The 26,153-nt window shown below is 31.7% G+C and overlaps 2 protein-coding genes across 3 annotated transcripts; one reads left to right on the forward strand and one right to left on the reverse strand.

Annotated features, from left to right (window-relative positions):
- Positions 1-2,514: 2,514 nt before the first annotated feature.
- Positions 2,515-15,968, forward strand: Shark (SH2 ankyrin repeat kinase). Of its 2 annotated transcripts, none has more exons than XM_088224293.1 (14): positions 2,515-2,779; positions 3,393-3,489; positions 5,458-5,534; positions 5,643-5,851; positions 6,541-6,739; positions 8,323-8,463; positions 10,094-10,199; positions 10,511-10,734; positions 11,206-11,346; positions 11,790-12,315; positions 12,672-12,901; positions 14,401-14,600; positions 14,851-15,076; positions 15,448-15,692. In XM_088224293.1, the coding sequence occupies exons 1-14, from the start codon at positions 2,744-2,746 to the stop codon at positions 15,640-15,642; spliced, it is 2,607 nt and encodes an 868-aa protein (XP_088080419.1). In that variant the 5' UTR covers positions 2,515-2,743; the 3' UTR covers positions 15,643-15,692. The 2 variants fall into 2 exon arrangements, with proteins under 2 accessions (XP_088080419.1, XP_088080428.1); XM_088224302.1 differs by lacking the exon at positions 2,515-2,779 and adding an exon at positions 2,949-3,170 and having other exon boundaries at positions 15,448-15,968.
- Positions 15,969-20,194: 4,226 nt separating this feature from the next.
- Positions 20,195-25,871, reverse strand: LOC148285474 (uncharacterized). The gene is made up of 3 exons (XM_088224313.1): positions 25,458-25,871; positions 22,708-22,947; positions 20,195-22,111 (listed from the first exon to the last, which is right to left on the reverse strand). The coding sequence occupies exons 1-3, from the start codon at positions 25,695-25,697 to the stop codon at positions 21,257-21,259; spliced, it is 1,335 nt and encodes a 444-aa protein (XP_088080439.1). The 5' UTR covers positions 25,698-25,871; the 3' UTR covers positions 20,195-21,256.
- Between the last annotated feature and the right edge of the window lie 282 nt (positions 25,872-26,153).

Here is a 26,153-nt window from a genome sequence, read left to right on the forward strand (position 1 = left end):
TCTAGCACTTAAAAATGATTTAATAAATTTACAAAAAATAAACATTGAGCGAGGTAGTAAATTTGACAAGTGTTCATGCTAAAAAGTAAACAGTAAAAATCTAAATAACTAAAACACTTAATTAATGTTAGAAAATATTTGTATTTCACCACATACCGACTTTTGATGTCTACCGGTTTCGAGACGTACCCGTCTCTTCGTCAGGAAACTCACTACACCAACATGCAAATACTACAATAAACTTTCGCCAGGCATGTTTGGACACGGTAGTGTTTGCATCCCCTTTAACTTTTTATATAATTTATGTATTTTTTCGCAAAAACTTTTTATACTACGGTGATGGTAAAGGAGAAAGTGTATTTTAGTATTTGCATGTTGGTGTAGTGAGTGTCCCGACGAAGAGACGGGGACGTCTCGAAACCGGTAGACATGAAATGTCGGTATGTGGTTAAATACAAATGTTTACTAACATTCATTAAAATGTCTGAACACAACGTTAATGCTTTGAACATAAATAATAAATATAGCACTGTTTTACTATTATGGGTAATCACGTATGTATGTACGAGTATATGTAATGTATTCAAGTTGTACAAATAATAATGGTAAGTGTTTATTTTTATTCAATGTGGCAATAATCGTTAGCAAAAATGATATTAACATGTTTAAGCCATGACTCATACAATTCACTGTGCGACGGAATTGCTGAGGTTGTACTTACAAACTTACTTAACATGTCTGTGTAAATATATATATGTACTACTTCTAGAAATGTTGTCTTAATGGTGAAAGCTGCAATATCAGATTTGAGAAAAAGTACTTAATAGTTAAATATAAATATTTCTGCTCAAAGATTTAAATAGACACGGGTTGTGGTTGTGGTTGTGGTAGTGTCGCGGATTCTGGATCTGGAGGTCCAAAGTTCGAACCCCGTGTTAGGTACTTACATAGTACGTATTGTATTTTGTTAGCTGGTGGTAGAAATTACGTTCTCCTCAGGATGTAATATACCTAGAGTTCTGATGCATTTGGCACTTAACCATCTGGTAAAGCCCCCTGAGACCAATATTAATATCTTTCGCAATGCAGAAATCATGTCTTTTAATTGAAAAGAGTCTTTAATAGTATGCACCTGAAAACCGTATGCTTTAGTGCGTGAGAAATATACTTTTCCGTGAATCTCAGGATGTCGCCCGGGAAAAATAAATGCGCCTATTTTTTGTATCAAACCTTCCCCTCCAAAGGATTAAAACTTGCATTCTATAAATCCATACGCAGTCCTTTAAGAATGAATTAGAAACGTGATCTCTCGTGGTTACTACGTCACTCTGACGTAATACTTAGTTTAAATAATAAGGGTATCTTTCAAGTGTAATTTCATAATGGCTTTTTGTAATGTCTTTTAAATAATAACATTGTAATACAACATCTTCGTGTTTTGTCAATTGATCTGTTGGACTTCAAATAATCGTTCTCTGTGTGCTACTACTTCGGCACGTAACACCCGCTCTATCACAACTTTTTTCTATATTCTAACGCGGCTATTTACGACTAAAAGAAAATGGTCCTAAATATTTGCGTTCTTCTGATTCACCCAAATATTTCAATTACAGTTTGGTTTGAACCTCGCACACTAGTCACGGAACCACAACCCGATTTTTACTTCCATGTAACAAATAAATTGTTGAAATATGCTACAATTGGGCTACCAATGCAGTGCCCTATGCACCATTAGGTATGGAAAAGGTATTATGATGATGATATCGAGCCACGATCGCCTTAACTTTATTTTATGGAAGAATTTTTTTTTTCTTGATTGTTCAGTTTTGTTTTTAATATTTATTTTATTGACAGGGCCAAATTAATGTACACCGTGCAAAAATCAAAACTTAGTTCTCAAAGCAATTGAGGAGAAAAAATAATCTCCCGTGAAAATATTGCTTCTGTTGCGTTGGTTACGATGTTTTGGCAATTAATGGCTCGATATATTTTTTTTAATCAGCAGTGAAAAAAACATACATTTGATACATTTCAGGAATAGATAATGTTCTAAACTATAGATACTTGCCATGCAAGCGCAAAACAGATTTATGTGAAGTAAGAGTAATTTAGAGTTACATTTTCTGGTGTAGATAACATTTGTTCGATAAGAAATATTCTTGCAAAGAAAACTTTCTAATTATTTTTTTTCGATCCGTAATTCAAAATATGGTATTAAAAATCGCTAGAATTAGCTACATCGATAAATCTAGTAAAAATACGTTAATAAAAATTAAATTGAAAAGTTTGCCAATTATGCTTTCAATCATAAATACCATTTTGACTATCAGAATGAGAATGTTTTTGTTTTCTAGTTGGATTCAAAGTGGATTCAGCATTACAATAAACCCGTGTATTTCTCGAGTTTCCTAGGATTATCTTTTAACTTTTTTACGGGCTTGCTTAGTTTTATTATTGTTAAATGAAACTAGGTGATTCATAATATATCTCAGAATTGACCTTGTTATGAGTTATGAGTCATTCATGAACACGAAGCCGGGGATCTCGCGCGTGGACGTCTAGCGAATCCGCTGGTTCGCCGAGTTCGCTCAGTTCGGTCGCTGTTATTGAACGTAACGATGTTGCTTCTAAAATCCAACATACATTTTTTAAGAAGTTATCTAAATTGCCAAAAGCGTCCGATAAAATTGGTGTAGTTCTTACTATGTGATATTTAGTGCATTCAAACAATTAGTATAAGAAAATGATAAAAACAATGACGTCACTCATATTATTGAAGGTATTGTGAATTAAAAGTTCTTCTCAATCAAAGAGTGTCAATAAACTTAGTTACGTTAACATAAAAATAATTCTTTTCTAGTTTTTTTCTCGGTTTAGGCATGAGTCATCGGGAGAAAATATTAGTTTATAAAACAGTTTACATTTTGACTTCAGTTGTTTGAAATGACAGAAGAAAACATGAAAGAGCGAGACAGTTGTAATCTGTGAGCGAGACATGTGTAAATATGGCGTTTATTGTGACACGCATGCCTAGAGTAGCGAAAAGTTTCAAATAGTTTGTAAAACTTTATTTGTTTTAAGTTTCTTAATCGTTTTACGTTATAAACTGGTTTCAGCATATTTACGTGTAAAAATATTAATAAAATCTTGGACTGAAGTTATCTTATGTGGTAAAAAAAATACTAATTAAATTTGTTTGTGTTTTCAGTCGCAAGTCTTTTGTCATGTCACTGTCACTAGTTAATTTAGTAATTAATATTAATATCTCGAGATTATCCTAATTCGAAGGAGTGCTTTACCTTTTGAAATTCACGCGATATTTTATACAAATTTTGTCGTAGAATAATTGAGCATTATAGTTCTCGTTTAATTTGAGATCACGTCTTTTTCAGACTAATTCCTTCTTACTAAGGATGAATCGAGACGATAATCTGAATTGGTTTCACGGAAAAATATCCAGAGATGCTGCGGAACAATTACTCAAGAAAGGTATTATAAAATCTTTGTTACTTCTCTTAAGATAAAACGATAGCTTAGGATTCGACATTATTCTCTGTATTCAATACTATTGTAAATTCGTTTCTTTTGTTAGATAATAAATATTCACCGGGAAAAATATTTATGTGTCACTCGTGATAATAACTTTTGTTATAAGGTTTATGTCAATTACATGTTTTGTATTTGCATTTTGGTGAGCTTGCTGTGTCCTTGGCATTACTTGAGTCACTTTTTTAAAGGAATAGAGTTGTTTTTTTACATGGTTGGCCAGAGTAGAATGCTAATTAGCAACAAATGAACCGATTTGCTACATAAATTCATCTATCTGCACAGCCTCATAATATTATTTCATGGTTAATATACTAATACTTTAATGTTTTTCTGTATTTTTTGTGTCACAAGGTTTTGTTTTATTTTTTTATTTATTAATTATATATAATGCATACAAAAATCATCTCATGGATTAAAAATATACTCATATTTTTTGTAATACTGAAATACTTTTTCAAGTATTTTAACATCGAGAATCAAAAAATTTTTTTTTTAAAGTACCTTTTGTTTAAAATGGTAATAATTTTTATCTTAATAGGATAATATTTGTGTTACTGCTCTGTTCTTAACAATGAAGGCAACGGTTGTACTTTAAAAGTACCACTTTATCGACAATGTTGTTAATGACATGCCTCTATCAAAAATATTCTTTGTTTCAAAATGTTTTATGCCAAGGAAACCAATACCGGGTCCTGCCTGAGAAATATTTTGTAATTTTGTTAACAAATGCAGTGAATAAAACTTTAATGGTGATACATTCAAAACTCCATCAGCTGAATTGCTGGGATAACAATACTCATTGACAGTCTGGTGATTTCATCCTTATGACTCTTTACGGTATTTTGTTTGAAATATTATTCATTTTCTTCTTTTCTGGGTGCATGTCTGTTATCGGACATCTGCAATCATGTCGGCCCACATTATTTTTTTTGTAGCCGCCCGGAAAAGCTCCACTGAAGATTCGGTATACCACTGCCGCGTGTTCTTCAGCCGGGAAGTTCTTCTCCTCCCAGGCCCCCTACTGCTCGCAGTTTTGCCTTTTACAATGAGATGTAGGATTTCATATTCCTCTGGGTGTCTTATGATGGGTTTAAAATACTGCAACTTTTGGATTATTATCGTTTTTAATCTTTCTTTTTCTTTATACATCCTAATTATCACGTCTTCATTTCGAACTCTATCTACCCATCGAGTTTTGAGGATCTTTTCATACACCCACATCTCAAAGGTTTCCAATTTCTTTTAAGCTCTTTCCCCTAAGGGTCCAAGCCTCCATTCTGTACGGGAGCCAGGAAAAGACGTATCACCGCACCATACACATTTGGAAATTACGATTAGTATCATGGCTGGGCAACACTATTCTCATCTTGATAAACGTAGATCTAGCCTGTTCTGTACGGCATTTCATTTCAATATCAGGATCCCAATTCTCGTTTAAGTTGCAGTTTTTCTCCTTCATTTATTTATTATATATTATTTATATTTTTTCTCTTACAAACTATAATTAATAATAAAAATAATTTTACCTCACTGGGGTTAACTGTGACGCGGACACTTAACAATATACTTTTATTAAAAAAAATTACATTTAAGAATAAACAGAAGACTAACCTAATAAACAGAAATAATTAACAAAATGTTCAGACAGTTTTAAACACTACGTATTTATGTTTATAATTCATTTATGTACATCTATATTACTTATATTACAAAACGCACAATAAAAGAACAAAAACCTAACATAAGTTATACACTTGTGGAGCAGTTGATTCAATATTTCTTTAACTCTGTACTGTCTTAAATAGGTTAGAGGTAATAGGTTGCCAATATGGCCATTAGCCAACAACCTATTCATTAATTTTACTATCCTTTTTTATCTTTCGTAATATTTGTTTTTGATATTTCCAGAGAATGAAGATGGAGTATTCTTAGTACGAGATAGTAACACATCTCCCGGAGATTATGTCCTTTCTGTACTGCATGAGGTGAGACTTAGATTACAAAATTTGATTGTCAAATACATATTATCAAATTTTCGTGAATAACAACTTTTTTATGACATTAAACAATATGTTACGTGTGTCTTCTCTTAGGGTGAAGTTGTTCACTACCAAATAAGACGCCATGGAGATGATGCATTCTTCTCTATCGAGGAACACACGACAGTCCACGGGCTGGACACCCTCATACAACATTACCAGGGCGATTCCAATGGACTTGTGACCCGACTGGCGGTTGTTTGTCCCGGAAACCCGCCCCCTCACAATTCCAGAACATACGGACAGAGCAATTTACTTCACAGGTATTTTTACTTAAATTTGCAAACTCTCAAAAAAAAATGCTAATTAGTATATTAATAATACAACATAAGTTATTCACTTGTGGAGCAGTTGATTCAATATTTCTTTAACTCTGTACTGTCTCAAATAGGTTAGAGGTAATAGGTTGCCAATATGGCCATTAGCCAACAACCTATTCATTTATAAGTCTTAGTCTTAGGAATTGTCATATACATACTACTGTAACAGACCATCACATCGTTTCCATGCAGAGTTAGGCAGAGGAAATAGAATGCCACGCCTCACTATTTTTACTCGCTGATATTCATTTTTTATGTATAAGTTTCATATTAATTTTTGTACAAAAATAAACTGTAAAATGAATCCTGATAATGAGGCACTACCTTCGAAACTGGTTGACGTATTTATAACTGAAAATTAATGTGGTTTATACAAATTTATAAACAAATAAGTGTGGGTTATAATCAAATGTCATATTAGTGAAAAATGTTTTTTATACCAAAAATAAATACATAGTTGATAAATACATCATTTTGAAAAAGTGCTCACTAAGACCTAAATGTCGGCATGGGCCATTTCTTTTTTATTTATTATTTACAAGCTAACATAGGTTTATTAATAAAGAGTATGTACACAAGTTTATTGCCAAAAGTATTTCTTTAATAATGAAAACTTTTTTTGATTTTCCTAGGGCCACTGAAGTAGGCAATTATACTGTGGTATCCAAGATGTTGGATTGCGGCTACCACAGCCGTGATGCTAAGAACCAAGATGGCCAGACTGCAGTACACCTCGCAACACGGTCCGGCAAAGACGATATACTCAGCAAGCTCATACAGAGTGGAGCTAATGTCAATTGTCGGGACACTGCAGGATACACACCTCTTCATGTATGTTTTTGCCGTTATTATCATAACTTTGGGCTAATTAATGGCCTAATTGTATTTATAAATGATAAAAGATATTTTAACTAAATCATTACATGGCGGCCTCCGTGGTGTAGTGGTCAAGACGCTTGACTTACACATGGAAGGTTCCGGGTTCGATTCCCGGTGAGAGCACAAAAATTTAATGTGATTTTTCTCAAGCCTGGGTGTTCTGTGATGTAATTCACCACTGTAATTGGACCTCCTGACCTGTTGTGGTGCAAAAAAAAATACAATCTTACTAATTATTCCTGTCAAAACATTGAAAAATTTTTTGTCAATTAGTTATATTTATGTTTTACATAAAATCTATGCCTCTGATATACAAAAAAGGCATTTTTAAATGTTTAAAAAGCAATATCTAAATAATAAAAATAAATCTAGTATGAAAAATACTTAAACTTTTTTCAATTTTTTTTTTCAAATTCGTGGCTATGCCGGCTATAGTAGTCAAAATTGTGTCTCTCATTTAGGAAATGACGGCTATAGCCTATGTGAAACTGAAGTAATTATAATATATGGCAGGAGGAGATATTGTGTCCCTTTAAAACATAGTCAGGAACAAAAGTGTCCCAGTAATTCAAATAAGATTTACGTCAAACCATTAACTACAGTCCAATCGGAAGTGAAATATTAACAAAAATAAGAAAGTTATGATGTGTGTCCATATGAGTGGATCCTATTAGTGTCCGCGAACATGTTAAATCAAATAGTTCTTGGGTGGATTAGTTAAAAATATTAATCAAAGGTATTTAAATTAAAATGTTTGTAAATATTAGTATGTAATGTAGACATAAAAAGACAGTAAGTGGTTATGTAATAATATTTACTAAAATTAATTAAAATATTTTACCACAAAATAAATGCTTTGAACATAATATATAATATACATAATAATATAAAATGTTTAATTTGTTATAGAAAGAAAAGACGAGTGACACTTAAATCCACAAATTTGTGGGTTTATTAAGTACTCATATTCATTTATTAGGGATATAAAAAAATATACTGAGATCAAAACCAATGACAGATATCCACAGAAATACATAAAATATACATAAATCGGTTTCTTTGTGTGTTGTTTGTGTAAGTGTGTAGGTGAGGGTGGGTGAATAGGTGTTTTAATGGTATAAGGGGGACATGTGTGTGTATATTATTGCTCAAGTGTCAAAAAGATATAAAATATGATTTTAAGATCACTCATCTTTATTTCTATAATAAATTACAATAAACTTTCACCAATAATTTTCTCTAACAAACTTGAATGTTTTACTTACTGTATCTCAGAGATTGTCATTCAAAGCATAATAACTAATAATACTTTCATGTATTTAATGATCCAGGTAACATTACAAATGATATTGCAGTTGCACTGTTCCATGGACCATTAGGTGCAGATAAGGAGAATCAAACAATGTGGAAATAAATAAATGATGTATTTTATTGTTCATTGTAATTTATAATTGGCATTTAATTACTATCGATTGTTGTTATAATCGTCAAGGAGGGAGTATTTTGATGAATATGATTTTCTTTTCTGTTTTCAGTATGCATGTCAATCAAACTTCCCATCTACAGTGAGGTTACTAGTTGTGGATGGCGGAGCTAATGTTCAGATACGTCATGCACAAACTGGGAAAGTTCCTCTTCATGAAGCTGCCCAGAGGGGAAACATCGAATCTGTCAAAGTTTGTTTACATATTATTTATTATATCGTCCGAACAATGTCAGATTCTACATTTTCATTTACTAAAAAAAAAGAACATTACAAAGACACAAATCACTACTGATAGAATAAAGGTCTAATATATTTAATTTTGTACATTATGTATGAAAATAAAAAGATATTAAAATGTTGATAATGCTTTTCTGAGAGATGTCTTACCATCATGAATGTCAATATTCGAGGTGACACTAGTTAGAAATAAACTACCTACCAACATAATAGATAAAAGAACTATATTTATCGGGGCCGCGATTGCAAACTTTATCGATACATATTGTGACAGTATACTCAACTTTTCTACTATCTCTCGGTATGGCAAATTTGTATCTCCCGTCTTGTCCTGTCGGTACGTGTTTTAATTACGTCATCTCAAACATCATACTATGATCGGAAACATAGGCCGTTACTATTAGAATTTTCAAATTCAACAAATAGGTGGCATTGAATCGTTAATCCGCGTTCAATGCTAAATTAATATTAAAATATTTCTCTTTCGTATTTTAAATAGGCTTCTGTGATGATTGACAGTCTAGCAGCCATTTGCTTTCTATTCATTAGCTTCTAACTTATATTTGCAGTCTGCATTACGTAATGGGTTAAACAGCCCGTAAAGTAATGCAGACTACAATTTGTCAAATAAATAAAAAAGTAGTCACTTCAAAGCAATTCAAAATATAAATAAATCGCGATTAAAGCAAAAAGTGCTGGCTTGAACATGATTTTCATATGACATTTGACAATTCTTAAGGTGGTATGCTTCACTTTTTGTCTATCTCTATCTACCTCAGTATTACGAAGCCAGCTCTATCTATATGTCGATACGTGCTTTCACGAAGATAGGAAAATATATAAAAGTCACATTTTTTTCCAAATCTCAAAAGTCACGTGGTCTTATGAATGCGCTATAATCCCCCTGAATTTTCAAACTCCACCACTAGATGGTGCTGTCGGAATTTAGTCTGTGCAGAATGACATAAAAATTTGCTTATTTCTCTTCCATTTTTTAAACAGGCTTCTAAGATAAAAAGTAGCCATCTCAAAATGATTTAAAATTCAAATAAATCATAATTAAACCAAAAAGTTATCGGTGAAATCAATTTTTTGTCACTTTGAATGCATAGATATGTTTACCGAGGAGTACGTAAACCCTCGGTATATATCGATGTACTTACCTCAAAACTTGAAAATGCAGGGTCGGTAATGTACTTCCGTGATCGCTCGGGATAATTTATCTTCAACTATACTGTCATGATGAAGGTATAATTTCCGTATCTTCCGATTATAACTATCCCCCAGGGACAAGTAGACCTAAATCATTTAGAATGGCCAACTTATGTTATTCAACCGCCAATCATCTAAAAGTAGAGTATAGGTACCCTACCAAAACATCCAATATCTAATTAGAGTATAGGTACACTACCAAAACATCCAATATCTAATTATCTGATTAGCCTAGAGATTTGACTATATCACGCAGCTGTTTTAGTACATTTGAAATATAGTGTTTATTTTAGAATACTTTTATGAGAATTATTTTCTCCTTTTCATCTCTATTTCTGCACTCATACTCAACAAGTTTGGTTGTTCTACAGGTCCTCCTCGATCTGTGTGCCCCGGCCAACCCGCGAACAGTGACTAATGAAACACCCGCAGATTTGGCCAAACAATATGATCAGATGGAATGCTATGAACTTCTCAGTGAGTACTGCACTATATAACACATATCTGCATATAAGGAAAATGTACCTTTAAATTTCACAGTAAAAGTTTGTATGAATAAATCCATTTTGCACTAAACTTCCTCACTATATCAGTACGCATGAAAAGATATGTGCATGTTCTCTGTCCAAGGAAACTACGAATATGTTATTGTAATAGAAACCCACCTTTGAATCAATAATTTCATGTCGACCTTATCAGAAATGAATCTTTCCTGGGACAGCCAAATGTGGTAATCACTTTGCCGTGTGGTCTAATAATATGCTATGTAATTTATTTATTTTTTTTAGAAAATTATTCTCCACAAATACCAAAGACAACTCGCGCTCAGTGGTACCACGGGACACTCAACAGAGACGAGGCAATAAACATGCTCTTGGACTTCTGTAAGAAACATTCTATCACTACAACGGATGGAACCTTCCTAGTGCGCTACAGTGATCGCAATACGGGAGCATATGTGCTTACCATGCTCTGTGGAAATGTGCCCTACAACTTTATTATACGCAAGGAGGTACAAATTTATATAATTTGCTTTTTTTATAAACTTCATGTGCAAGTTAATTTTTTTTTTACATTGGTGGGCCTAATACAAAACCACTTCAAATGTAAAATGAACCTAAGAAATAAAAATTCTTTTAAAGAATACATAATAAAAATTTCAATAATTGTACTTATTTGAACTTAAAAATTATTAAATTTCAAACCATTTCATAATTTTACCATGGTTTCTTCACGTTTTATGGTACATGTTTTTAATATTTAATAAAATATTTACATAAAGTACTAAATCTTCTCATTAAATATGCATAATGGCAAATCTAAGAACCTGTCTATCGATAGGATTTTATTTGAATTTCTGATTTGCCATAAAATTTACATAAGTCACTGTTAATAATTGCAATCAGATATATGTAACGTTTTAAATATGTTTCTTACAGATTGTAGTTCTTATTTAGTGACACAAATTTCCTTGTTTTTTCAGGAAAATCAATTATTTATTGATGACGGTCCGTACTTGGAATCTTTAGAACATTTAGTGGATCACTACAGCGTAATGTCAGATGGACTACCGACCTGTTTACAATTACCCGTCCCCCCTCTGCCCAAGCCAGCTCTTCCTGAGGTTGATTTTATTCTGTACTTTTAGATCATACAATGTCATAATCTTTAAATTGTTTTATCAATAAATGTCCAATATTGTTTTACAAAGCATTTCATTCACAGCCATATCCACAGTAAACATACTGTTTACGACATTAACAAATAATTTTATGAGAAGTAAATAGTTTATTTTATAATACGCTCGCTTCATTGGCCATTTTATATAGATTGTTGACACACATCCTACCCGCTTAAGGCTTCGGTCATCACTGGCACACTTATGCTAATTGTGTCCAAATCTCGAAGTGTTTACAGGCTACATTTTATTATGTCTTAATGTGTTAAGTATTCGAATAAATAGCGAAACTTGGTTTTGAGATTCTGTTTCAAATAAGTAAAACTAGATGTCACTGACATAGTTTTTTTTAAAAACTAAATTATTGATCCTTATTTTTTTTCTTCCAGTTTTCAACGATGCCCCGCACAAAGAAAACTTCGCCACATCGAACAAAGAAACCGCTTACTGCGTCATTGAAGCACAAGTCTCCGCGCAAGAGTTCCCTCCCTGTTGGAGACACTAGTCCTCCACCGATCCCTCCCCTCCCCGTGGATAACAAATCCATCGACCTTCTCACTCGAAATCTCTCTTTCTCCACGGACTTCATCACCGACCCCAGCATCAAGTCCAACCTCAGCGGTATTAACAACAACACTCGTCTCACGCCCCCGACTTCGTCGACGCAAATTAACGATAAGAATAAAAATGCAACGAACAATAATGTGATACAATCTAAGAAAGATGTTCTGTCCAGTCCAACCTCCAAACTAAACCTCCTAGGTTCGTCCACATTAAGCCTCCCTCCTAACCCGAGTGATATGAACTTGGGTTTTGAGACTTATGATTTGCCGAAGAACAACGATCCAGTCTTACCATTAGTAGAAAAATACAGCGAAACATCCATTGATCCAAACGAACAAATATCTGCTCAAGGTACGTAAAAACTTTTTCTTGCATCTTTTTTCCCTCTGTTAAGAGTTGTTAATCCTTTTTATCGTATTTTCCAACAGTATATTTCTTTATCAAACCTAAATTAAAACATATTTTCTACCAATTTATTCTTCTGTTGATTTAACGTAAATTAAGTAATTCGTGTTAAATCAATATGTTGTTAATGTTTTGATAACATAAATTTCTATAAACAAATACATAGATATTACTTGATAAAAAAAAAAAAAACCTAAGCAGTGCATCTTGCCTGAAATAAGCATATTTTTTTAGCATGCATCATAAACTTTTTGACCCAATTAAATTTAATGGTCACCTAACCTTTCTATTCTTCTTTGCAGATTTTATTCTCTGTAGCCAACTAGTAATGGGTTCTGTCTTGGGAGAAGGAGAGTTTGGTTCTGTGCTCCGTGGAACCTACACTCCTCCTTCGTCAGCTCCTATTCCGGTGGCCATCAAGACTCTTCATACACAGCATGTAGAAACCAACAGCCAAGAGTTTCTCCGAGAAGCCAAGGTCATGATAGGCCTCAATCATGCATGCATCGTACGACTTATAGGAATCTGCCAAGTGAGAAACACCTTCCTGAATTTTATTGCGCACATTATTTATTTTATTTTTTATTTATTTAATGCACACAATACACAATTGTAATATAGTAACATAGCGAATTATAATTTTTATGTCCGGACTTGTTTGAAAATTCCGTGTTAAGTCGGGACTCTTCTATATATAAATCAAAACATTTTAAACAACATACAAAATAATAAAAAAATATTCATTATAAAAATTTATACATGTCAAGAAATGGAATGCAGATAAATTAGTTAATAATACATGGCAATATGTAATTTTATAATTCAATCTGGTATTTAAGTGATAGTAAAAATAAATACACAATAATTCAATAAAGTAAAAATGTAACACAGACATAGATTAGCAATAGTTATTATTTATATATAATAGCAGAAATTACTAAGCATCACTATTAAGTTTATTCAAAGATGATATACATATATATGTATATGAATAATAATGAAGACAGCATCGATTATAATATGATAGTATCCTATCTGCCCTTTGGGAAATATTCAACATTATGACATAATCAAAATGTTGTTGTTTGTTTACAAATTATGCTTAAATTCTCCATATCTTGGCTGTCATGACAAATCGGGACCTTATGCTTAGAAATGACCAAATTGCTTGGATTGCTCAGCTTCTAATTTGTGTGAACTGCGTATAACAAACATAACAAACATATTGTGTCAGCATGCATGAACATAGCTAAAATATTGGCCATTTGGGCAATTTCGCATGAGCTTAACCTTTTCTGTGCCGCTAGATATTGCTATGACAGTTCATCAAACTTCTAACAGATGTCTCCGGGTGCACGAAATCTAAATTCTTTCAGAATGCTTGACCTCGACACATAAAGCGTGTACAAAGGCACGGGTCTTTACGCACTATTTTTGTATGGCCGGCCCTCCGAGCACAGAAACAGAGAGCACGTTAACGCGTTTATGGCACTTAAGCGGCGAATCTTTTCGGACTTGAATGAATTTCTCTGGATAAAAAAAAAGTATTCTAAATGTACCTAAGAAATTAGAAATGATTTAACATACACTCTTTTTAATGAACATTGGGTCTCAAATTGAAAATAAATTGACAAAGTTATGAAACATCTGTTATTAACTTTTAATAAACATTTGTTCAGTCAAATCAATTGAAGTTTATTGAAATATATTTATAACTTCCTTGAAATATTATTTAGAAGGATGACAGGAATTTGCTCCAAACCATAGAAACCAGTCACTCTCGAACTAAACTTTTTTTTTTGTGTAATGCCAACTATCAACAAAAGGGAAAAAAATAATAATGCATTTACGGACACCAATAATTAAAAAATAAACTCACTACGGGAGTAAATAAATATTAGATTTATTATATATTTAAATATTCACCTGGATTACTTGTAACAAATATAATTGTTATGTCACACAAAACCAGTAAATAAGATCAATAATTTATTTTTTTAGTAAGTATTAAAATGTTAGTGTTGGTTTTAGACTCCACAATTAGCGATGGTGCAGGAGCTGGCACCCCTCGGCTCGCTGCTAAACTTCCTCCTGGAGAATCCAGAGCAAGCTACTCCAGGTTATGAGCTGAAGCTGTGGGCGTGTCAGGTTGCGTGCGGAATGAAGTTCCTCGAGGAGTGCCGATTCGTGCACCGTGACCTCGCTACCAGGAATATACTCCTAGCTGACAGGTAAAAACTCCTTGTCCTTGAAGAGTTAATCTGACTACTCTGGTACGGTTTAAATTCCTAACTAAACCATAGTACATCAGCCGCTGATAATGCACATTGCAATGCTGTTTAAAACGTTAGAAATAAATACAAACAACAGTCAGCATCATAACGCAGAACTCAGTATCCGAAAGTCCATGCAAATATAAAATCTTTACTCTTTTCAACTTAATAGTTCTTCAGAGAATTTACATTTTGTGTTATTTTGCAGGCATCAAGCTAAAATCAGTGACTTCGGTCTGTCCCGAGCTCTATCCACGGACAGCTCGTACTACAAGGCAAGTCAGGGAGGCAAGTGGCCTATCAAGTGGTACGCTCCCGAATCGTACAACTTCGGCTCTTTCTCTCATAAGAGTGACGTTTGGAGCTTCGGGGTAACCCTGTGGGAGATGTACTCTTATGGACAGCAGCCCTATGGAGACAAAAGGGGTGTCGATGTGAGTTCTGCATTCATATTTCAATCACGGTATATCAGCTATGTACATGAAAGCAATATGATCAGTCTCGTCATTCTGAGGTCGGTCTAATTACACAAAAACATTCTCATAGTTACAGGTTTGTTTATTTACACCGGGGGTGCATTCAAGTAGACTGCATATTTATTATATATATACGGCCTAAGCCAATTACAACAGTTAGGTGAAGAAACATAAATGCAAGAAACTGAACAAAAAGAACATAAAACTATTTAGCAAAGACAAACAAGGGCAAAACAATAATTGTATAGAATATAATTACTGAATAACTGAATGTGAATTACTGAATAATACGGATATTAATTATTGTAAATTAATTGTTTTTATTCCAGGCAATAGAGATAATTGAAAAGGGAGAGCGCCTGACACGGCCTTCAGACTGCCCCGAGGAGATCTACTCCGTGATGAGGGATTGCTGGGCATACAATCCTCAGGAGAGACCGACTTTCGGCCAACTTGTGGAAATATTTTCTTCTCATCCCGAGTACATGAATATTTCCCAACTTGTTCTCAAAACCGGTTCGTGATCATTTTAAAGCGTACCTGACAACTGAATACAAAGCATTAGATGTTCAAATATACATTTTTCATTTATCTGGAAGACCATTTACCAATAAATTATTTTCTATTTATTTACTTAATGTAAGATAAAATAGTCTTTAACGCGAGTTCTCTTGCTTGAAATCCCATTGTATTTTCATTCTCGTGTATTTTTTTGACTAAAATTTTGCCCTTGAAAGTTTGTCGTAAATTAAATCCAGGCTCACTAGAAAACGTACAATAGTGAGATTGGTCATTATCCTATTAAATTTTCCTCTAACCATCCACGTTTGAGTAATATATTTTTTGCAATTATGTAGTTTTTAATATCCTCATCTCAAATTTGTATCTGCTTTTTTTTCATTAATATTTAAATAATTTAATGAAAACTTTTCAAATGCATACATCTAATAGGCATGCTCATATTTTACAATTCTGCCGAATGAAGATTTTAACTGTTATTTTAGTCTTCTGATAGTTCTGACGAGTTTTGCTTGAAACAAGAAGTTTGAGCAATGTCGGTATGTTTTTTAAAATCCAATAAATTTAAATATATTAGTGCAGGTAAATGTTTATGTATTTATTATAAATTGTGATTTTTGCATGTGGAAAGAAGTGCTCATATTATGTTGTTCATTTTACGTTGATGAAGATGGGCATGTCAAAAGTTGGAATAATAATCGTGCGTACATGAGAAGATGTATGAATGTAGAGGAAGTGAGGTCTGTATGGAAAGACAGAATGATGACATTCTATCCTCTTCTTCCTCCGCGGGGAAACAGCGTGATGGTTTATTTGTTTATTATATATTTTACATTGAATGAAACTGTTGATTGTGCCATTGCTTAAAATCTCAATCATTTTAATTAATTGGAGCTTTTATCAAAATATGGTAGAAAATACTGTAGGACATGTTTAATTTTTTACGTTACCATCACATCTACCTATCAAATTATGTATACTGGTATAGTGAAAATAAAACAAAGGAATTTTTTCCTTATTTTCCAACTTTTTAGTTAAATTGCCTTACCTGTTGTGAAAAGTGATCTAACATGCTGCAATTATTATTTGTATTAATTATATGTATGCATTTTAAGCGTATATATCCATAAATATTGTTATATTTTAACCAACTAGTGATCGCATTGGCCATTTTTTTATTCAACAATGGTGCCTGTATTAATTAATATTGAAATGAAAATATACCTTTATTCTGTTTGTGATAAAAATTATATAAGAATTTTGTGCTTTACAAATAAGTCATGCATATTTATTACACATTATATATTATGTAGATATTGAAATCAAAACCATTCCAAATTAGATTTTATTATGTACGTACAAACCAACTAAATATATTCACTACCCTTGATATACCACATTATAAAAATAATAATAGTTTATGCATTTACTCTGATAGCCTTAGAATTTTCATTTTATAAAATATGTACATAAAAACATTTAATTGATATTGTGGTGCAAAATTCCTCACATGATTTCCTAAGGCAGTAAGCTTTGTAAATACAGGAATTTATTATGTTTATTTAAGACGTTTAAATTTTGTTCCATTAAGTCACGAAGATAATATCTGTTAAGTGGCTGCCGGCAAAGTTGAAGCACATGCGGGCTTATTCAGGTCAGGAAATGCTTGCATCAAAATGTCCACTGTCGCTCGTGCTGTGTGTGGTTTGCAACTTATTCTGTCAATTTGGGGCAGTAAGAGTCGTTGATCATGTTTTTGAAGTGCCCACGAGTAACAGTGTTTCCAACGCTGTCCTCAAAAAAATATAGGCCAATCATCTATCCTCCGTAAACGCCGCACCAAACAGTAACGTTGAGAGAATGTAATGACTTTCCGTGAATCGCACAAAAATTTTCAGTGCTGCATACACTATAATTTTACTCATTCATGTGTCCGCATAGGCGGAAACGCGCCTCGTCGTTGTGCCAAAATTACTGACTAACTTTTAGTCAAAAACATTGACACAATTATTCCACGTTCTTGAGGAGTAAAGCGATCCATTCTGCTTCTGTTTACTTCATAAATGTCAATGTCTTAATGACATAAGACGCCATTTGCAAAAATGAGAACGTCTTCCGATCGGGTGACGACTTTTGCGCTACCTTTTTTAAGGTTTGCTTGTTTTTTAACAAGCAAATTCACCATCTTACGTTTATTTACAACTTACTGTTATCAAATTAAAAAAGCATTTTAACTAATTTGTTAAAACCTCATCTATTACAGATAATATTTAATCACATCCAATTTATCTTGCAGAATTCATTTGATTTATTCAACAATCAATTTAATATATTTATGAAATGTTTAATTAATTGCACATCATCATCATATCCATCTGCACCCTAAGTTATTACACCCCATTGTTACACTAAATGTTACATGGAAAGTAAGGTTATCAATCGCTCCGGGGACAATGAAATATCACAATGAAAAACCACCTTTTAAACAAATATTTCATGTCGACCTTGCTGGGAATCGAACCTGGGACCTTAAACATGGTAGACGAATGCATCAACTACTGTGTGGTGTTATGAGGTGGACTTATCTTCAATTTCCTTTTTTAGGATTTTTTTATCCAAATTGCACATATTGTCTATGTACATATAATTATCTGGGGTGGTAATCCAAACGCTCTCGCGGCCATATTATCTCGTGTATTTACATACAAAATACACAAGAAAAACTGTTTTCTCATGCCGCGAGAGCCGTTCAGAATAACAACTCTGATGCGTCATTACTATTTCATTAACAATGCACTGGATGCAAGATTTCTATCTTGATTGAGTTATCAGATACTCACTGTAGATTTAGTTATATTCTTGATTTACTGTCATGTTTTTTTCCCTATCATGGGAAATTTACAAACAGAGTTTTTTTTAATGTGCATATAGAAAGGTGCTTTGAAAATCCTCACTGTATTAGGAGGACAATGGACAGTAAAGAAATCGCATATTTGATGACCTGCCGTTAGAATGCAGTTTGTGTTCAAATGGTGAAGTAAGCATGTCCGTGAGTTTTTTTTTTGCTTCAAACCAGTTTGGCATTATTTATGAGTGGTAAAATCTTTAATATTACTAAGTGTAAAACATCCAAACCATTAATTGACAAAGGACACATCAGGCAATGTATGTTTTTGCTTTCGGCCAGGACTTGAATACCAGCAAGGTCACTAATGCCATTTAAGATGAAGTGCCAACTGAAATCTAAAAGATGCACCTAAATCTGGAAGGCTTTCATGATGACATATTAAAATCCCTGGTTGAGTCAGATCCTCGAGGAATTATTGCACTCAAATCCTCATGGTCTACTATGCAGTTACATTTACAACGCATCGGGGGGAAAAATGGAATGGGAATTTGGCCAGAAATGTGCACTTTCTTTATAGCCCCCCCTATTTTGCATTAGTGTTTAAATTATGTACATAGCTTAAAGATCTGTGTTAATGTGTGATTTTTTTATTCCATGTGCCAATAATATACAATGATTTTATTGTGACTAACGGTGTTATTTTTTAGTCTGAATTTTATATTATTTTATGTTACGCATACATAAAAATATCAAAATGTTTTTCTAATATTTTAATATAATTTATATAAATTTATTGTGTATAATATATTTTACTATGTAAATATGTAAGTATTACATGTACTGGTTGTTTTGTTTTTATTTTTTAACGTACAAAATAATGCTACCTTACAGCTACAAGCGTTTGTATTTCAAAATATGTACCTATTTCTTTTATTTTAAAATATGAATATAACCTAATTTATTTATTTGTTTAAATTTTTGGTGTAGACATGAATTTATTTTATCCCATAAACTTTTTTATAAATTGATTTCATGCTTTGATTTTCAAAATAAACAACAAAAACTGTTTTTGAATTAAATGTAAGTATGCTTACTTTGAAAAACCTAGAACATTGTAATATTTTATTTAGAATAGAAATTTTAATGTGTTTTGTTCTTCATTGATGAAAGTTTTATATTAAAATTAAATCAAGGCATTAATAATGTTGTTTTCCTTTTCCTGTGCTTTTTTTATTTTTTGTGTATTGATATTTCTTATAATTGGAGAAACATATTTTGTTGAGTTTAGAAAATAAATTTCACATGTATATTTAAAGCTCACAAATCCCAAAGTGTGAAATTATTTTTTCATGGATGTAAGGAATGTAGGTATATTGTTAGTAACAATAATATATCTACAGTTATCTGCATACCCACATAGCTTGGCAAGTCATTCTGGATTTGTCTCTCCCAGTAAACAGTCGCTCTCTAACCACAGTATAATAAGTATTTATAATAAACCAGTCAGCTACATAAAGTCTTATTACTGATCTTCATATACCACCATAGGGTATAACTTCAGTAGGTATAACAATGGATAAATTCAATCAATTTATATTGTTGTTTTTTTCCATTTTTATATGCAATTTTATGGACCTTTTAGATTCAGATACACACACACTGCACACATATTTTAACAACTTTAAATTTATGAAATACGTATAGGAATCGGATAAAAATAGGATCTTATTTTCAGGGTACTTCAGAATTTTTCTAATCATTAATAGTTTTTTCTTATCATTTTATTTTTTACTAAAATTTTCTACACGGTGCTTAAACATACAAAAAATACTTCTTACTATATATTGTAGTAAATTCATCCATATTTAACATGATTTTTTTATGCAACACAACTGTAAGAGCTTTTTTTTTAATCTTCTTTTCTTTTAAATCAGTTGTGTAAGGATCAGTTTGGCTATGAAAATTATGACTTTTTAACGTGTCTTGAAATTTATGAGTACCTATTGAATAAATTTAGTAATGCCAAAATCTAGAGACTAGAAAAAATTGTTTCATGAGTGCTATTCACTAACAAAAGTACATTTTCACGAATAAAACAATATCACAGATTATTTTATGCAAATTATTCTAATGCATTGATTGAATATAAATACATGTCACAATTTTATTTATTGATGGGAATATTATACTTAAATCTAATCTAATAGTAATTTTATCATGAAGATACTACATATTATTTATGACTCAGTTTAAATGTTGATAACATTGGCATAAATATGAATACACACAATTTTCATTATTCAATTCAAATATAGGTGTGTACGATATATTCAATACAGTTCTACTATCAATTTCTGTATTCATAATAACATGATTAATTTACAAGCATAAACATGTACATATGTATATGAATCTTATTTCATCTTATCTTTAAGTTATATTTGTATTATAAGTACACATTAAACTCTTTTCATTTGCATGACACATTATTATTATTTTAATACTGAAATAAAACTATATGTGCAAAGAACAATCATTGCGTGGTTTAATATATTTCGTAACTAATATTCAATGCTTACCTTTTCAATACTTTTACAAATATGTATACTGAGATATGTTATCTTCAAAATTCATTCCCATGTACATATATGTACTGATTGAATACTGAATAAATATATTATATCATGGCAGTAAGTATATGAGTTATGTAGACATGTTTTTAATTTCCTCTTAATTGCAATACCTTTGGTTATGTTTATGACTAATTTTATTCAGGAATGACTAATAACCCTATCATGAATGACTTCTCGATAGGGTGGAGGGGGAGTTTCATAGCCGTTTAGGATCCGTGTAGATCTTACAGGAGCATTTCCAGTATCTCTGTGGACAGGCTGGGAAGAAGAGGGGAAACATGCTGCTTCCCAGGAGTTACTCCGGTAGAAGGCATTTGGACTGGACAACTGCCTCCGAATAATGGGTGGTGTCTCTGTGTTGGCTTGAATCCTCATCGAAGTATTCCATAAAAGATGATCTTCCGCGTTTGATATGTTCCTTTCTCTTATGATTTGTCGTCTTCTTTTCCATAGCATATTCCTCCCTTTGCACAGCTGAGCCATCCAACAGTATGTTATCAGCATACCAAAAAGAACGCCTACTTGAAATCCAATTACCAAACTCCAAAGGGATGGAAATTTTAAATTAAACTTATCAATAAATGACAGGGGTGTGTTTAGAATAGGCCCATTTGTCGTATTCAATTCATTGTCACTCTTTATATCCCACAGTTCATCTAGATTTTGGTTATTGAAATTTTCTGTTTTTTCAACTTCTACAGGAACTAGTGATATCATCTTTTCAAACTTTTTCTGTTTATCCTTCATCATACACTGAGTTATGTACTCTATTTTGTTAGTCAATATCCATACTTGTAGGTCATTAAATACACCATTACAGTGCCACTGATTTTCGTCCAAATTTATGTATTTTAGTTTCATCAAAGGTTTTAAAACAGAAACGCGAAGTTCTATCATATAATTTTTGCTCAAATCTAAATCAGTCAGACTTGGTAATTCCGTGAAAACCGTTTCACCTAGAGATGGTATTTGACAGTGACTTAAATTAAGCATCTGAAATAAAAACAAATTTATGTTTAAATAATTCATTGAATTGTTAATTTTGAAAACGACCAAGTTGAAAATTTATTAAAACCATATTGGAAAGTACAAAGTAAGTCCATGCAAGTCAAATTAGTTTTATTTTTATAGTTTTGATACTATGACAATGAAATATCAATTCGTATCACACATTTTATTTCATAAGTATGTTTTTTTCTTTCTTCCGTAAAATCATTGATTTCATACTTTGGTAGTTTTTAAAATGAATGATTTAATTGACAATCAAGTGTACGCATTCATTTTGGAATATTAAACATCATTTGAAAAGGCAAAAAATAAATACGTAGACTCAAATCAGTATTTGATTCAATAGAAAATTTCTATATAGAAGCATTCATTTCGAAATTGAAAATAAACCTATAAAAATATTTCAGTATTTTATAAGAATGAAAAAATTTAATCGGTTAAATTGTTGTGCACTAAAGGACGTTTGCTTACCTTATATCTTCACCGCTGGTGCAAAATTACAACAATTAGTATGCTAAAGGTTCATTTAGTAAGTTAGCAGCGTTAACACACTATTTAATGTTAGTAGGTCATGAACATACCTTCAAGTTTGAGTGGGATAAAAATGGCTTGTTTTCAACTGACAAGAATTTATTTTTAGATAAATCCAATATCTTTAAATGTTGATTGTACCAAAACAAATCGGGTGGTAAAGATTCGAGTCTATTGTTGCTCAAATTTAAATATTCCAACTTTTCGACACCAGCTAGCGCATGTAACCCGATCCAAAATATCATATTATTTGATAGGTCCAACTGAATAAGTGATTGGTACCCCATATTCTGAAAAAAAGTATAAAAAAATTGTAAAAAAAGATTTATTTGAACTCTTTATTTTAATTGCATTGTTCATGGTATACACAGATTTAATAGTAAATTAAATAACTATTTACTGATGGTATATTATTTACACACTACTTTGTAAAAATAATATTTTTGTAGAAATTCAATAAATACCCATAACTTTTAAACTACTGTTAGTAAATATTAGTAAACCGCTTACCAACTTTTTATGTCTACCGGTTTCAAGATGTACCCGTCTCTTCATCGGGATACTCACTAAACTAACATGCAAATACTAAAATACCTTTTCACCATCACCGTAGTATACATAGTATTAACGAAAACATACATAAAGTGGGCTCTATTGAAAAAATATTTGATTATATATATGGGAGATATTATTTTTTAAACCCTTTTTGTGTGTTCTTTAATGAAAATTTTAAAGCTACATGACGCTCTCCCAATATTCCTCGATGGACGAAGCAGGTTTTATACTTTTTGGCTGGAATTTTGAAATTTCTCAAAACCGGTAGACATAAAAAAGCAGTAAGTGGTTATATACTTACATTAGTTAAAATGTTTGACCACAAAGTGAATGCTTTAAACATAAATAATACATGTAACTTTAAATATATTGAGTTTTTCTACTGACATTTCTTGGTGGAACTGCATTTTAATTATAATAATAAAAATACTTTGTAGTTATATTCAACTTTTATTTATATTTTTTTATAAATGTTTTACTAGTGACCTTGTTTCATCGTGACCAGTCTGACGATGTCGGTCACGACGAAACCCGGTCACTGGTAAAAAATTTATAAAAAATTATAAATAAAAGTTGAATAAAACTATAAAGTATTTTTATTATTATAATTAACATGTAACTTTGTTTTATCGTACAATATTGAGGAATAAAACAATAGCTCGTCATTGTTTTGACATTGAAACGCATAGGTACTGAGTACCTACTTTCCTACTTGAACTTACTAACGCAGAGATAACACAGTATTTATGCAATTTTGTGGTTTTAATTTTTTGTTATAAAAGATAGAGAAAATGTATCAAACAAGTTTTACATTAAAAATCTTTTGTTTCCTTACGAATGAATTTTTTAATTTATTTTAACCCTTCATAGGACACATTTTTAGTATTGATTTACGTTTCCCAGACCTAATAAAAAATGCATTTTTTAAAGATAACAAACATATTGCATTTGAAAATCTAAGTGGTAGACTGATCTACCAGTGTACGTTATTACAATATTCTTGTGACGAGACTTATTATTAATAAAAAAATTAGAAAATGTACACCTCAACTCTGGAGGTATAATAATAATATTTTTTTATTTATTCATATGTTTCGCTTACAAACTATAATTAATAATAAAAATAATGTGACCTCACTGGGGTTTCCCGTGCCGAGGACACTAAACAATTTAGTTTTTTGAAATTACATTTGAGAAAAAACAAAGAAGACTAACTTAAAAAACAAACATATTTAACAAATATTTAAACAGTTTTAAAAACAAGGTATTTATGTACATCTATATTATTTATATTACAAAACACACAATGAAAATAACAAAAACCTAACATAAGCTATACAGTTGTGGAGCAGTTGATTCAGTATTGGTATGGGCGAATGAGACAATCCATTTTACTTCTACCTAGCTCCACTATCCATTTTTTAATAGCCTTTTTAAACATTTTCTCATTACTAATTGCTTTAATAGAAAGTGGAAGTAGGTTATAGATTTTAATTGAATAATACTCAAAATCTCTTTGTCCGAAAGTGGTATTAGTTTTTATTTGTTTAAGTTGTCTATGTGTTGAGGATCTAGTGATTATATTATTTGTATGTGATGTATTGTGGGGGTTATGTCTTTCATTTGAGTAAGAGTAGTTTTTGAATCTGTAAGTGGGTATTGTTTTAGCGTATAAATGTTTTGGTGTCATAAGTTGTGATTTATGGAATATTTCTTCAGTAGATGTGTTGTTTTGAATATATACATTAATCTCTTAAGTTTATTAGTAACATTTTCAATCTGCTGTTTCCACTTTAAATTTATATCAATAATAACTCCTAAGTATTTGACATTGTCTGTCTTATCCAGTATTGGGCAATATAATATGTATGTAACTATTTGTTATAGGTGTTCTATAAAGGGTTAATAATATATCAGGGGTGGTATTCTGAACGCAAAAGCGCACGTAGAGAGCTATTTTTTAACGGGTATTTGCATACTAAATACACTCTAACAGAGCAATCTTTTCATGCCAGCCCAGAGTTACTTAACTTGTATAATTATATTTTATACCTACTTCAATAAAAACACATGTTTTTTCATCCACATATATAAATAGTTTTTATCCTTTTGTTACAACCGTTTCAACCTTTTTTCAAACTCAAAAAATTTAATTACTTATGCATGTAAATATATTTGAAGAATTATTGAAAGCCAACATTTGCTGAAGATTGCCTATTTCATTATTTAAAAAATACCTACTTACCATAAAACAGTGATCATCCAGTTGCTGTATAGAATTTCCATTTAAATTGTAAATTTCGACATTTTCTGGTACTCCCATGTCAATATCAATTATATTTATATGATTACATGCAGCTCTTCTGAGACTATTGTGTATATCACATACACAAAGCTTCGGACAAATGTGCTTTAGAGAAAATATCTCTGCTACACATAAACCACAAAAAGTGATAGTGAATATTACCAGTTTTGTAGAATACATTTTAGATTTTCTTTTTCCACTCTGAAAATAATTCTCCACTTGTTTGAAAGTAGTGGATTATCATTTTATGAACTTCCTTTCAAGCACTAGCCATTTAAACGTTGCTTTGCACTTCACTTAACCAACTTTCGTTGTATATTATGTATGTACATCTAACATCTACTGTGTGATCTCAAGTCTCGGATATGATTCAAAGTAATAATCCCATGACGTCATAAATCAACAGCCTTATCACGGTTTCAAAGATATGGTTTAATTTTCCCGGGTGGTGTGTTCAGCATAAAAAATCCATACTTCTGTTTAACTACTATTTACATTGAAACGTAATTCTTTTTTCTTTTTGATCGATTGAAGCTCAATCAAAACAAATAAGATTTATTCAAAATACAATAATTTTATTCCTCGGAAGAAACGTTCATAAACCGCGAACACGATACCCGCACGACATCTTATAGT

The sequence above is a fragment of the Micrasema longulum genome, unplaced genomic scaffold (assembly GCF_059751315.1).
Source record: "Micrasema longulum isolate JH-2025_06_02 unplaced genomic scaffold, ASM5975131v1 h1tg000031l, whole genome shotgun sequence".
Lineage (NCBI taxonomy): Eukaryota > Metazoa > Arthropoda > Insecta > Trichoptera > Brachycentridae > Micrasema > Micrasema longulum.